General features: G+C 33.5%; 1 protein-coding gene across 2 annotated transcripts in view; it reads right to left on the reverse strand.

Annotated features, from left to right (window-relative positions):
* Positions 1-8,990: 8,990 nt before the first annotated feature.
* LOC128672579 (lachesin-like) overlaps positions 8,991-13,415 on the reverse strand; it is a 70,658-nt gene continuing 66,233 nt past the window's right edge. Inside the window, exons 6-9 of one of the 2 annotated variants that reach the window (XM_053749825.2) lie at positions 12,763-12,894; positions 11,829-11,954; positions 11,114-11,293; positions 8,991-10,534 (exon numbers count right to left, since the gene is read on the reverse strand). In XM_053749825.2, coding sequence (XP_053605800.1) covers positions 10,338-10,534; positions 11,114-11,293; positions 11,829-11,954; positions 12,763-12,894 — 635 coding nt within the window. In that variant the 3' untranslated portion in view covers positions 8,991-10,337. The remainder of the gene's footprint in view (positions 10,535-11,113; positions 11,294-11,828; positions 11,955-12,762; positions 12,895-13,415) is intronic. The other variant, XM_053749826.2, reaches the window with a different exon arrangement.

Consider the following 13,415-nt stretch of genomic DNA (forward strand, 5'->3'; position numbering starts at 1 on the left):
TTGACATAAGTCTCTCAAATGCTTTATTTTTTATTATATACAAACTCATAAACATATTAATGAAGGTAATAATTAAAATAGGTTTCATAGCAATCTAACATTAGTATTGTTACAGACACGAAACTTTTGCAGTGATATAAATTAAAATGTTTTAATATAATAATATTTGTCAGTTTTTAAGACAGAAATGAAAAGTTATCAGTATACTTATTGCATGTCTAGACCGCTTGTGGGTCGAAGAGAAATTGTTTCAAATGTAACCTTCAAAATATTTTGGCAGTTTTCACCAACAACGTGTCCATTTATTAAAAAAATATTTACTTCTATCACGAAGTCGGGTTATATTGGAACGAAGCCTACGGTTTCGAGCTATAGATTGATGAGCCGGACTGACATCGTCATTAGGTACCGTTCGGCTTCAGGATAATTGGAGCGAATGTTTTCGTCTGAACGAAAAAATGGCGTCAAAACAGGAATTTGACTTGATTAGAAATGTTACAAGACTAAAATAAACAAAATCTATTTTTTATTTCTTTATTACTATCTAGTTATTACTATTATTACTATTTAATACTTGGTTTGCCTATAATTTTTTTATGTTAGATTACCATAAGCAAAACAAGTAATGGTCGAAGATCATACATAATATAAATTAATCTACAAACTCAGAGGTATATGTCGTCGGGACGCATGTAGCTCTTACTTTGTATTTATATTACTACTAGATAAACATTACATCAATAAAATTTTCTGTCTACACACATGTCCGCCACCGCTCGCGTCTGATCCTATGTGAGCGATATGTTCCCTAGTTAATTTGTATCGGTACACTCTAATGACTGGCATTTCTGTTTACCAACGGGACAAGCCGCCTTTTATTGAGCCGTTTGCGTTCAGCCCGAACGTTTGGCAGAACAGTTTTATACTTTTTAAACTTCCACCGCTATGGTACTTTTTAGTATCTTTTTATTTCTAGCCAAGAGTTATACCAGCAGGGGTTCAAATAAAAGAACGTTTTAGGGCTTAGTTAAGAAAATTTAAATAGAAAATGCGGATCTGAATAAAATAAATCCTGACGAAGCTTTTCAAAGATTATGCTCAAAATAATTTACAATTGAAGAAATCCGTGAAATAATGTCAAATATTAAAACTCGAAATAAAGTCTTTAAAGCTTGGGAGTAACGTTTAAAACGAAATAGCACCTAACAATGTATACACAAAATGACAAACACAGCGAGTCAAACCTCTGATTGACGACAATACTCATCCGATATGATGACCACTACATTAACTACCACATACATACATTAGGGTCGCGCAGAAGCTGTGTTATCGATATTTTTCGCTGTCCATCGATGCGTCACTTCAGCCACGGCGCTAGATTGATCACCACTGTGAATGACGTCCTCATTCTGACCCAAAGTATAAACCAATGTGACTACAGAAACAAGGCTTTTAGTTGTCAGTATAAAAAAGTACCTGCGTGTCAGAGCTCCGCCTGATAAATTAGTTTGAATATTTTAATGAAAATATGGAACAAATAGATTTATACTCTTACAGATATCCACATTTCAATGAAATCGTTAGTCGTTTTCCAAAGCGCGAGTACAAATATAAAAAACAAACTAGCCGCTCGCCCCTGCTTTACATGGGTAAAAACATAATAAAAATGTAACCTATGTTATTATTGAAAGTTCCATCATTCCAATATCTGTGCCAAATTTCATAAAAATCGGCCCAGTAGTTTTTGAGTGTATTAATCACAAACAAAAAAACTAACATCTCTTTATGATTTTAGTATGATAGTATTGTATTATATATAAGTATGGATAGTATTGAAATGGGTATAGCTCATAAACTAGTAAAGGATGAACGCGATACATCTGTTTTATGACATTAAATGTCATAAAAGCTATAACAAATTATATTTTGAGGCCATCTCTCAGATCGTAGAGTACTTTGTCATAGACGAACAACATTTTAGCACTGCAACTATAAACATAATTTCTATGAAATCAATATTTTGTACCCAAAGGCACTTCGATGTCCGTTCATTTTATTTTATACGTATTTCAGCATTGGCTTTGAATATTATGGCAGGGATTAATTTGGTTCAGCTTCCAGTGATTTTCGGAGTTTTGTTAATTTTACGTTGTTCAGATAAATCGGTAAGACTTACATACAACATACACGATAATTTTGTTATACGAGTATAAATATTTCAATCGGGATTATGTAAATAGTAAAGTTAATTTTAATTAACACCTATATCTAAGGGGTATATACACTTAGCTGATAGACACTAGTAACATTCCCAAAGAGGATTGACATCAGGTTGGAAAATCACAGCGGAATTTCCAAAATTTCAAGCATTATTTTTTTCGCTTTATTCTAGTTTTCGCGGCGTCATAGCCCTGGCTGCAACCGGAAACACGCAAAAAAGAGAGAGAGAGATTTAATATATATCTTTTGAAAATAACAATGAGATGAAAACCAATTTTACAATAACCATTATATAGATTATTAAAAACCAATGGGATTAAATAAGTCTAAGCTAAGCTTAAATATACTAAGGATATTTAATAATAAATCAATAAATCGATAAATAATCTTCATTTATTGATTTATTTGAGCTTTCTTTTATTACAGTTGGTACAATAGGCGGACTTAATGCTAAAAGCATTATTTAACAGTCTACCTACAGAGAAAATATACTCGAATACTATTCCAAAACTAAGATACATCACTTGCTTTTCCATTAAAATAATATATAAATATACTTATTTCAATGCTCCTGGAATGGTTGATTCAGTAAAAAATATCTTCATATTTTTAATGGAAAATATTACCAAGCAATAGACGGCCAATCGATATTATATAGAAAAATCATTATCACTCGATAAAAAGTTCGTTCAAAATTCAGTCAGATAAATTCGTCTGGCCCTTCTTATTAAGGAAGGGTGGCTCTTTAAACAATTTTCTTTAGCTATTATCCTAATGAGTTAGGATTGGGATAATGCTCTCTCCGAAAGTAATCGTCAGCGAAAATAAACGACATCGGTTTTTATTTAAACCGGCGTCCTATGTGAGCGACAAAGCGGCAAGGCTGTGTCACGCACCGTGATCTAATCAATTTTTACTCGTGGCCTGCGTTGTGAGTGTAAATGGTTATAAAAGTACTTCGCGCAAAGCTTCACACAATATTTTACTATAAACTATACACATATACTATACACATGTATTGGACAAATTATTGCTGTTTCTTTCACTCGATATGAATATCTTGTGATGTGCAAAAACGTGTCAGTTCATGAAATCACATGAAATCATTCGGACTATGATGAAATCGTCTCACACACCATCATGTATATTGTGCTAGGCGTTAGCTTTTCACACGCACCTCTATCGCAACAGAACAGCACCGCATTGTATCGTGATGCGTGCCGTCCATCACCTAGCACGCAGAGTAAGATCAGGATAACGTTGGGTCTTGCTTATGTTTGTTTTGTTTTATCCCGCGGTTGCGCCTCCGCTATTCATCTGGATTTGTATTATTTTTGATGCTTATTGTTTGGTTTTCAAACTCCAGGTGTCTAAGGCGGCTTGACATTTACAAGGAAGCTTTACAAGAACAAAAATACAATATTTCTTTAGATTTCAATATTTGTGCATAGATTGACGAATGTACCAAAATTGTAATGACTCTCAATCATTTTAAAAAGCAAATGTTGTTAAAAATCTGTCTTCCTTCATTTACAGCATACTTGTACTTATTTAAAATTTTAACTACTTCGCACGGGTTCAATACACGAATTCTTAATTCAAATATCCCACATAATATTCTCTCTTACTTTCATCTAACAATTTTTACACAAAAAATTAAATAAATAAATATATTACTCATTTAATAATATTATTAATAATTAAATATATTATTAATTAAATATATAATTTATTTGACGACCTAGGTGGCGCAGTGGTAAAGTTCTTGCCACTGAACCGAGAGGACCCGGGTTCGATCCCCGGTCGGGTCATGATGGAAAATGATCTTTTTTGATTGGCTATTTTTGATATTTTTCTGATTGATCCAGGTCTTGGATGTTTATCTATATATGCAGTGATACTAACTCAACGATACTATATTTTATAACAAATACATATATAGATAAGATAAACATCCAAGACCTGGATCAATCAGAAAAATATCATTTTCCATCATGACCCGACCGGGGATCGAACCCAGGACCTCTCGGTTCAGTAGCAAGAACTTTATCACTGTTCTATCGTTTCGCATCAATTCGCATATAAATCGTTATTATAAGTAAGCACCAAAAAGGCCAATAGTTTGAAGTAACTACATCCTTATTCTCGGACTCCGCTACATGATAATAACACTATCATTCTCACCCAGAGGTCGGCTTACACCAGCTTACACCCAATATCTTGCCTATTTGTATTTATTATAAAATTCCCTAAAATCATGACTTATACCTATGCAAGAAAGGTTATTTTAAGACGTCATTACGCCCCAAATCATGAAATTTGGGAAATATCATCCATTGGAAATAAACTTGGAAATTTTATTAAAAATTGGTCCGATAATATTTACATTTACCCTATACTACTCGAGTTGTGACTCGCGGCTGAACTGTCACGAACGTTTTTAAAAAGAATTATCATGACAGCGCGGCCGCAGGGGCGATGGGACAAAATGCCGCAAATCACAATGCCGTATTTGTTTTCACCAGTATTTCACAGGATTTATTGGCCGGTGTGCAAATAGTCGTCACTGTGTGCGGCCTCAACGATGGCTTGTTTATTACACGACTGGCCAAAAATTTGGTGTTTTGTTTTCAGGATTCGTTTATATATCTTGGGGATGTAGTAAGTTTTCTACCATTTTGATTCCGCATTCCTCAAGTGTTATCCCGTGTAATATAGGGTACGTGTCTACTTAGAACAGCAGTTGTGCTTTTAAAATGGATGTATAATTTATCTAGGTACTCTTTATTGGAGCAAAATGTTGTGTGGATATATATATTACTCATGTCACCCCTTAAAAAGATTCTTCCTCTTCTATAAAAATACTGATTTTTCTTTTTCTTTTTTTTAATTTCTTTATGTATGTTACAATATTTTTTAAGAAAAACACAAGCACTACCAACAAAAACCTATATAGGTTTATCCGTGGTAAGGCGAGTCACTACTCATTACAAATTTACTCAAATAATATATAATTTACATTTGGTTATACTGGTTTCTAAATTAATTATTTTCTCACAAATATTGTTAGGGTATTCATTCAATATAGATGGCAGAAAATACTCCCACATTCTTTTACCGTGGACATTGTTAACTGAAGGTAGGGTATATCTAGGTAGGTATGTTAAATTGCGCAAGCCCGAGCTTCTAGTTTTAACTTTTAAGGAATTTATTTTTTTTAGGTTTTCACACACAATATCCATTTTAACTTTATCATATATATTTATAACTTTACAATGCCTAAATAAGTCCGCATCATTAAGTTTGTATTTATTTTTAATTTTTTTTGGGGTCTGGTTTTTTTCTGGTCGTCGTCAATTGATATTATTAGTTATGAAGTCGTTGTAGAAAATATATCTCCTACCATAGAACTCAGCTATAAAATCAACTTTTCGTAGCAGTCGCAGTACTTGCTACGAATATTCGTAGTAAATGCTACGCACATCACACATTAATGTTAAGCCAGCAGTTGATAAAATGATAAAATCCAGTAGATTACATTATTATATTAATGTATTTTTATATTAAAATAGATTATATCCATCTTCTCGAGTGTGTTCACCAGTGTCTATTTTTTGTACAATCTTACAATTATTTATTTTTCAAAAATGTATCCTAACTTACATGACTGACAATCACAGTTTTTTTGAAGGTTATTTACAATTTCTGTTGATAAGTTTTGACCGAATGTCTTGCAAAGTCCAGCTTTTACCTGATTTATTATATTACATTAGAGTACTTCAACTTCCCTGAGATTGTACAATAAATTATGGGATGTAGTGCACTTTTACTTATTGTCGTTATTTCCTTTTGATCTCGACAATATTATTCTACTGTCATTCATGTTTTTGCTTTAATTGTGTATTTCTCTCTTTTTTCTCACATCTGAGCGATTCTTAATCTTATCCCTTTGTTATTGGGGGTTTATAGCCCATCTTTAACTATTTAATAAGAAAGGCCAATGTCCCAAAGTTGGGGATAATGGCTGTAAGAACTGCGATTGTATCCAACTTTTGCACCTCATCGTTTCCTTAAAGCCTAATTGCAGTCGGTCGACCATTGCTGCTTAGATAGACAAAATACGGTGGTAGGGTCGTCAAAAGGACAGCCGAATAAGAAATATCACAAAGGGCTCCCAGTTAGGAACCACCGCATAAATGGCCAAAGCATGTTTGATCAGCTTACTTACCCATAGTTTACTTACGCCTCATGCCGATACCAAGTCACGTTGTTGAGCTCCATTCGGCCAAGGATGGCGGGTGTCTATGACATTATTAAAACTCAAGCGCATCTCAACTCGCCTGGCGCTAAAAAACTACGTGACTGCGGTGCACAATTGATGGTATAAAACATATAGCGGACAGAAATTGATATGCAAATGTTGTTGCACAAAATACAATGTGTTCAAGTACGTAGTGAGGTGAACTTAATGTTAAGAGCATTATCTGAATGCGAACCTTTGGTTAATATAGAGAAGACTATGTGGGCACTAGTACATTATCAATTCAGATTAACTTACCTTAAAATTATCGGAATAGTAAGTAATCTATGTACTATGATAAATTCAGCCTATTTTCCAGATTTCATAATGTATTTTGACATTTTACGATATTGAATAAGTTAATAATTGGACATTCGTATGTATAATATTATGTAAGACAAGATTATAGTTTTTTTTTCTCTTTTTTTTTTCTTATATTTTGTATGAAGAATTATTGCAACATGTGTAGAATTTGAATTCAGGCGGGCGACAAATTAGGATACTGTATTGACACAAAAGTAAGAAGTCCTAATTCCGTACATTCTTAAATTTACAAAGTTTACCCTCTCTGAAAAATCACCCTGCCCAAAATTCAGTGCGGATCCTGAACGAATAAAGAAAAAAATAACGGTAGCCTGAGCGTGGGCCACTTTACTCAGTGTGCCGAATAAATTATGGTGATGAAACTTTTAGTTCGAGTGTTATGCGGGGAGCTTGTCGCCACTTGATTCCCAAGATTCAATTCAAATATCACAAGATTTCTTTGGGTATTGTCTTCAGATTGCTATGGTACTGACCTTACCTTGTAAACAATTTGATATTGCGGTACTGTGTATTCTTCTCTCCGATTGTGTTATTACATTTATTGTAGATTATAAAAGCAATTCTCGGGCCTTGGCCCGGTCCTTTGAGGCTTTCAGTGGGGGTTCTCTGTGTGTGTTCGAAGCCTCATACTGCGATTTTTATTATATCGAATACCATATTTCGCTATTTTAATAGTAACTAGGATGTTTTATTCCAACGATGCTTTGTCAATACGATGTTATGTTAGTTCAATAAACCTTGATACTACAAACCTAACAGCGCCGCTTCATTAGTCCGATTATTTACTACTAGTCCTGTGGTATGTTAGTTCTATATTTTTAAATTTTGTTCAAAAAGCACTGGTAAGTACTGAAAATCTTATAGCGGTAAGTTTGTTTTAAAATTGCAAGAAATAGTTATTTACGTAGGTACTTCTACATTTATAATATTACATAGTCCAACATGTAGAAGTTTGATCCAAAGCAAGGCCGCAAACGTGTCGTAAAGATATACTCGCGACATTTTTGAGAAAGCATTAGTATTATTTCTAACACTGGTCATACTGGTATCAAATTTTATTAATGTCGCAACATCTGAGAATGACATTTACGTCGTATCATCGTCAGCCATTTTAATATCTCCACTGCGGGAGCACTCTCCAGCAGTAGGAATATTATACGAAGGCCAGTGGGCCTTCCTTATGAATGGATAACTACGATAGACTGACTCTTACGTCTAACTAATATATATATTAATATATTGTACCACACACATAGTCCTCTGCCGCGTCTGTTTATTCGCGATAACCTCAAAAACTACTGCACCGATTTTCATGCGGTTTTCACCAATAGTTGCGTTATTCTTGAGAAAGGTTTAGTATATAATTTACTTAGGTTACTATATATTTGTTTTAACCGGGCGGAGCCGGGCCGGCCGCTAGTTAATGATAAATTGTTCCCGAGATTAACGCGTTCATACATGCATACAAAGCTGTTGTAATTATAAAGCTGGTTGATGTCTTCAATTTCGTGAATATTTTATGAAAAAATATTAAAAGTAAATATGTTTCTAACCTTCAATGATAGTGAGAGGCGTTATTGGTCGCCTGAGACTGAATCGCTTCAATCCAAGTGCAACACGAAAAATGCATTAGAGGTATTCGTCATTGTCCTGCAATATTTCATTCGTAGACTTACCCATGATTTGAGATATTGCGCTGAAACGGAGTTAGAATATCAAATAAAAGTTTAATACGATGCTGCTGTGGTATTGGAAACAAACGTAAGTACATTAAATGTAACATCTCTCTTTTGGAAATATACCTATTTCAAAAATTAAATTCGTGTTCCATTTATGTGTTTAATCTATTTAAAAAATCAAATTAAATACAAACATTTTAATTTTTTAAATTTAAAAAAATCAAATTAAGTACAATAAATAATAACCCTCCGCGATTATAATAAGTAACTGCAAGCCAGTGGTATATACTTCCCGAGAATGTCATTCAAGGCTACTGGAAAGCAGCGATATCTACAGTACTTCTAAAATCATTATTCCGTAATATTATAGCCAAAAATTTGAGCTTCGAAGCTTTGCAGCTGGAATAATACAGGGAATGCGGGTGAATGAGAAAAATAATTACAAATATAAAAAATACAAATAATTTGGTAAAGGGTTTCATAAGGACATTTATTTCAATATTTAATATTTCAGTATTCATAATTACACATTTATTGTCAAAGTTAACGTAACAATTAGCACAAGTATTTAAAGACATTACTGTCACAATGAAGCATCTGAATACACGAGATGCATCACGCAACAGTACCGGAACTCAATTAAATATCATCTATCAGAAGGTCAACTATTAAAGAAACTACTTATCAAATAACTTATATTAGTCAGTTAAATATTTTAAGATTATTATTTTACGATATTAAGATTAGATACTGTAATCGGCGATTTAAATTTTTGTTAAGAATCATGCAACTGTTTTAAACATTATTTCTAATTTAATATACATTAATTTCTTATTAGAATTCGTATAATTATTTTACAATAACGTTACAAAAAATATCACAAGGACACTTGTTATGTCCGTCCTAATAATTTTAACACAATAAAATTACAATACAATTGTCATAACTAATTAACCAATAATTGAAACAATGAAACAAGGCCAAAATTATGAGAATTCCTTCGACATTTTTACAATAATTATGATTTTAATTTACAACCTCACACATTGGACAATCACATTATTAACAGAAAATATTCCTTTCTTCGAAATTAGACTCAAATGCATTGTAATGAGGGATTTTTTATCCTATTTCATTACTGTATAAATTATCATAACAATCGCAAGTTACTGCTGAGAACACAAGGAAGCATTATATTTAATGTTTTTCATATTTCATGTTAATATTTTAAAGCAAAACAACAATAACCAATGTAATGTCAATTTAAAAATAACTTTGCATATTAGGGTATTGGGAATATTTCACTATTAATAATATGTTAGTACAAAATCTATAATGATGACATGTGAAGATGTCCTTGATAAATTTTGAAGACATGGTTTCTTTTTTAGTGACAACCATTAAATAATTGTAAAAAAGTAAAGTATAAGATAAAGTACAACAAACCACAACGAAAATGACAATAATTATGTACACAATGAATAGGGTAGTTGCCATCAAGCCAAATCATATACTATTTTCGTCAAGAACAAAAAATATGTATGTGGTTTCAATTATACAGGGCACAAGTGACGTTACAAATGTTGAAGCCAAAAAAGCGTTTTAATTGTACTTTAATGAGAACAAAAAATACAAAATGTTACTATAAATAAAATTGGTCAATTAAAGTGACATTTCATCATTATGTTATACAAAGGCAACTACCCTATTGAATAATTTTGCCAGCAGATATTGCAGAGATGCGTCAGGAAGTACTAGTAGACATGGGAGACGCCCGCCTTCGTGCTGTAGCGCTGCAGAGTGTTGTTACGTTACAATGCCTGAACGTATCGCAGCGCAGTCAGTAACAGCGCGTACAGTTGCGGCGGGAGGTGAGTCAAGCAGTACTGGTGGGCATGGGAGGCGGCAGGCCTCATCCTGTAGGGCTGTAAGTTCTTAGAGCGTTGCCACGCTGCTCCCGACACCATGGGCTCTTCCGCGCCGAACCCATTCATACTTAATTCTAATCCTGTGTAGAGAATTGAAATGAATTCACTAAATTTTTCTTTTATAGTTTTAGATATGTTTGCAAGCTAACGTCTAACGTAAAAATAACTTGCGGTTTAAGAAGACACGCAACTAATCACAAAATTACTGCCACATCCTAGATTTTGTATTTATATGTTATATATGTAAATCATAAAATAAATATATGTAACAATGATCTGTGTTATTCATTCGCGAAAATGCTGAGAGGATGCTGTAAAATAAAAAGAGAAACAGTGAACATACCTACGTCAAACGTATTTCCAATTTTTTAAATCAGACACATGCCTCTTTTTGTGTATTCGTATAAGTTTCATTTTATATTCCTGCAATTGACAGATTATACACGTGATAAAAGTATTCGGATGTTCTACTTTTCCCACATAGGTACCTACTTATTATAGAAAACTAACAGAATCGAATGCGGAGTTTGACAAAGTAACTAACTACTCCATCTTGACATGAAGTTTTGACAAATCAAATAAAACATCGCGCGCTTCATACCATATCATTTGGCAGACACTGATTGGAGTTCCTAATAAGTTCAAATTAGTGTACTCACTATGCAAACTGACTTGCCCCTCCATCTTCCCCAAAGCGTTGACGGAAGCGCACGTGTAGATGCCGAAGTCTGCTTTAGACAGCGACTTGATAGACAAGTTCATCCATCGGGAATACTCGTTCACGACCGCTTCCAACACTCGGATCTTCGGGTTATCTATAAACTTGTCGCTCACTAGCGCTGCAAAGTGTATGTTGATTAAATTTATTAAGTTCCGTACATAGTTGTGTTGCTTTGGAACTACGTAATCGCATTTGGTGTTTCCCGGTTTGCAGTCTGCCATTTGTTTAATTAATATAATGCCATTTGTTTAGTTAACTTGTTATTTAATGCTGTTTCTAAATTGAACAATGTATGATTGTACTTAAGTACAAAGAAATAGTTTACTATTTCTAAAAAAACATAGTGCCTATAAATATGAATAAAAAATGTCAATACAAGAAATTATGAAATCGTGCAAAAAATACAAATAATATGTATAATTAACACCGAAATACTGAAAATAGTATTATGAATATGAATAAAATCAAAGACTTAGAGAGAGACTTTCTGCGAATTCATCAACTTTCTTTCAAAAGAAAATAGCATTTTATATTTTCCTTAATTAAGAGTCTATTAATATAAGCTAGCTAATTTAATAAATATTTCGCGCGTTGGTAATTATTTCCAAAGAATATTCTATAAAATAATGAAAATAAATTGGTATTTGACTTACATTTGCCATCTTCCGGGTACCAGGAGTTCATAGCTCTGGGAGAGGCTTCAATGAAACACTGCAACTCCACATCGCTACCAAGAGGAGCGCCCACAAGTTGATTCATCACCTTTACTTGCGGTATAACTGTATAGCGAAATGATTATATAAAAATGTAACTTATACAATAAAATGATATAAAATAATTAGCACATGTAAGATTGAATATGGAACCTCACAAGAAAACATACGACACTTTACATTTATATTTTAGGATTCTGTATGCAGTCAAGTGCTAAAAACGGAAACCTTTTAATTTCCTTCTGTATGTCCGTTCAAACTGTATGTCCATTGCCTATATTTTCGACTTTGGAACCAGTCAAGTGTGCATAGCCTGATACCACTGAATATTTGATTTCCTTAGTTTTCATAAAGAAATACAAGAATATAATTAAAATACCTATATACATACGAAATGAGCAGCGAAAGTGCAAATAAAATTAAATTGACTTTAATAAAAAGTGCTCCTAAGGCGGTTTCCATATTCGTTACAGCAGGCTCTACTGACGACTACTTTTTAGAAGTGTTAATATTAACTTGTAAAGCATAAAGGATCTGCTCAAAGCACTGTACATTACAACTTCGTATATATATAGGTACTAGCTTTTACCCGCGGCTTCGCCCGCATGAGTTATTCTGCGAAAGCGAAACACAAACTTTCACCCCCCATTATAGTCCCACCCCCCAATATATTGGGGGTTGTTTTTGTCAAAATTCTACCCTATGTTTGAACGAGTGCCTTAAACTATATCAAATTTCATCAAAATCGGTCCAGCGGTTTAGCCATGAAACGGAAAAGACAGTTGAACAGACAGACTTACGCATTTATAATACTAGCATGGATTTTGGGATACCCTGTATATTTTGTAAGAAGTTAGATACAATTAACACTCACAGTGAACTTCGACATAGTACCGGCGACTGACTGTAGGCGGCACTCCATTGCTGGCGATGCAGAAGTAAACCCCCATATCCGATCGCTGCACATGTGTCAACTCCAGGGTCTCCCCCTTGTAGTTGTTCACGACTGAAACAATCACAAACACTTGGTATACTCTGCATCATTGCATAGTCATTTATAAACCTAGGTTTCACACATGAATTCAAACAAAATGAGCGACTGAGCTTTACTCGAATATTATAAAAGACGTAAGTACATTTTTCATATGTAGTACTTCATTTGAAGGGATAAAAATTCTTGACAGCTACGATATCATGGCGTCATAGCCACAAATACAAGCGAGCGTGTAGCATTATTTATCAGAGATTTATTTCGTCTTGGAGATAGGTATGCAAAAATTTGTCAAATTCATTATTATAATGAAATTACTTTAAGTATGTCTTTAAGTAAGCCGTAACGCAGGCACCTGTTACTATATTTAAATCATGTCATTAGTCATGACTGTAAGCGTACTACTATGTCTGTACATATAACTCGCAAATACTAACTAATAAAATTTCACAAGAACCTTGCTTAATTAAAATTTTATATAAGAAAAACTTTTGCAAGTCACCCATTGTCTTGACAGTTGATTTCGGCAAAAAATT

This window comes from Plodia interpunctella, chromosome 9, assembly GCF_027563975.2.
Source record: "Plodia interpunctella isolate USDA-ARS_2022_Savannah chromosome 9, ilPloInte3.2, whole genome shotgun sequence".
In the NCBI taxonomy this organism is placed as follows: Eukaryota; Metazoa; Arthropoda; class Insecta; order Lepidoptera; family Pyralidae; genus Plodia; species Plodia interpunctella.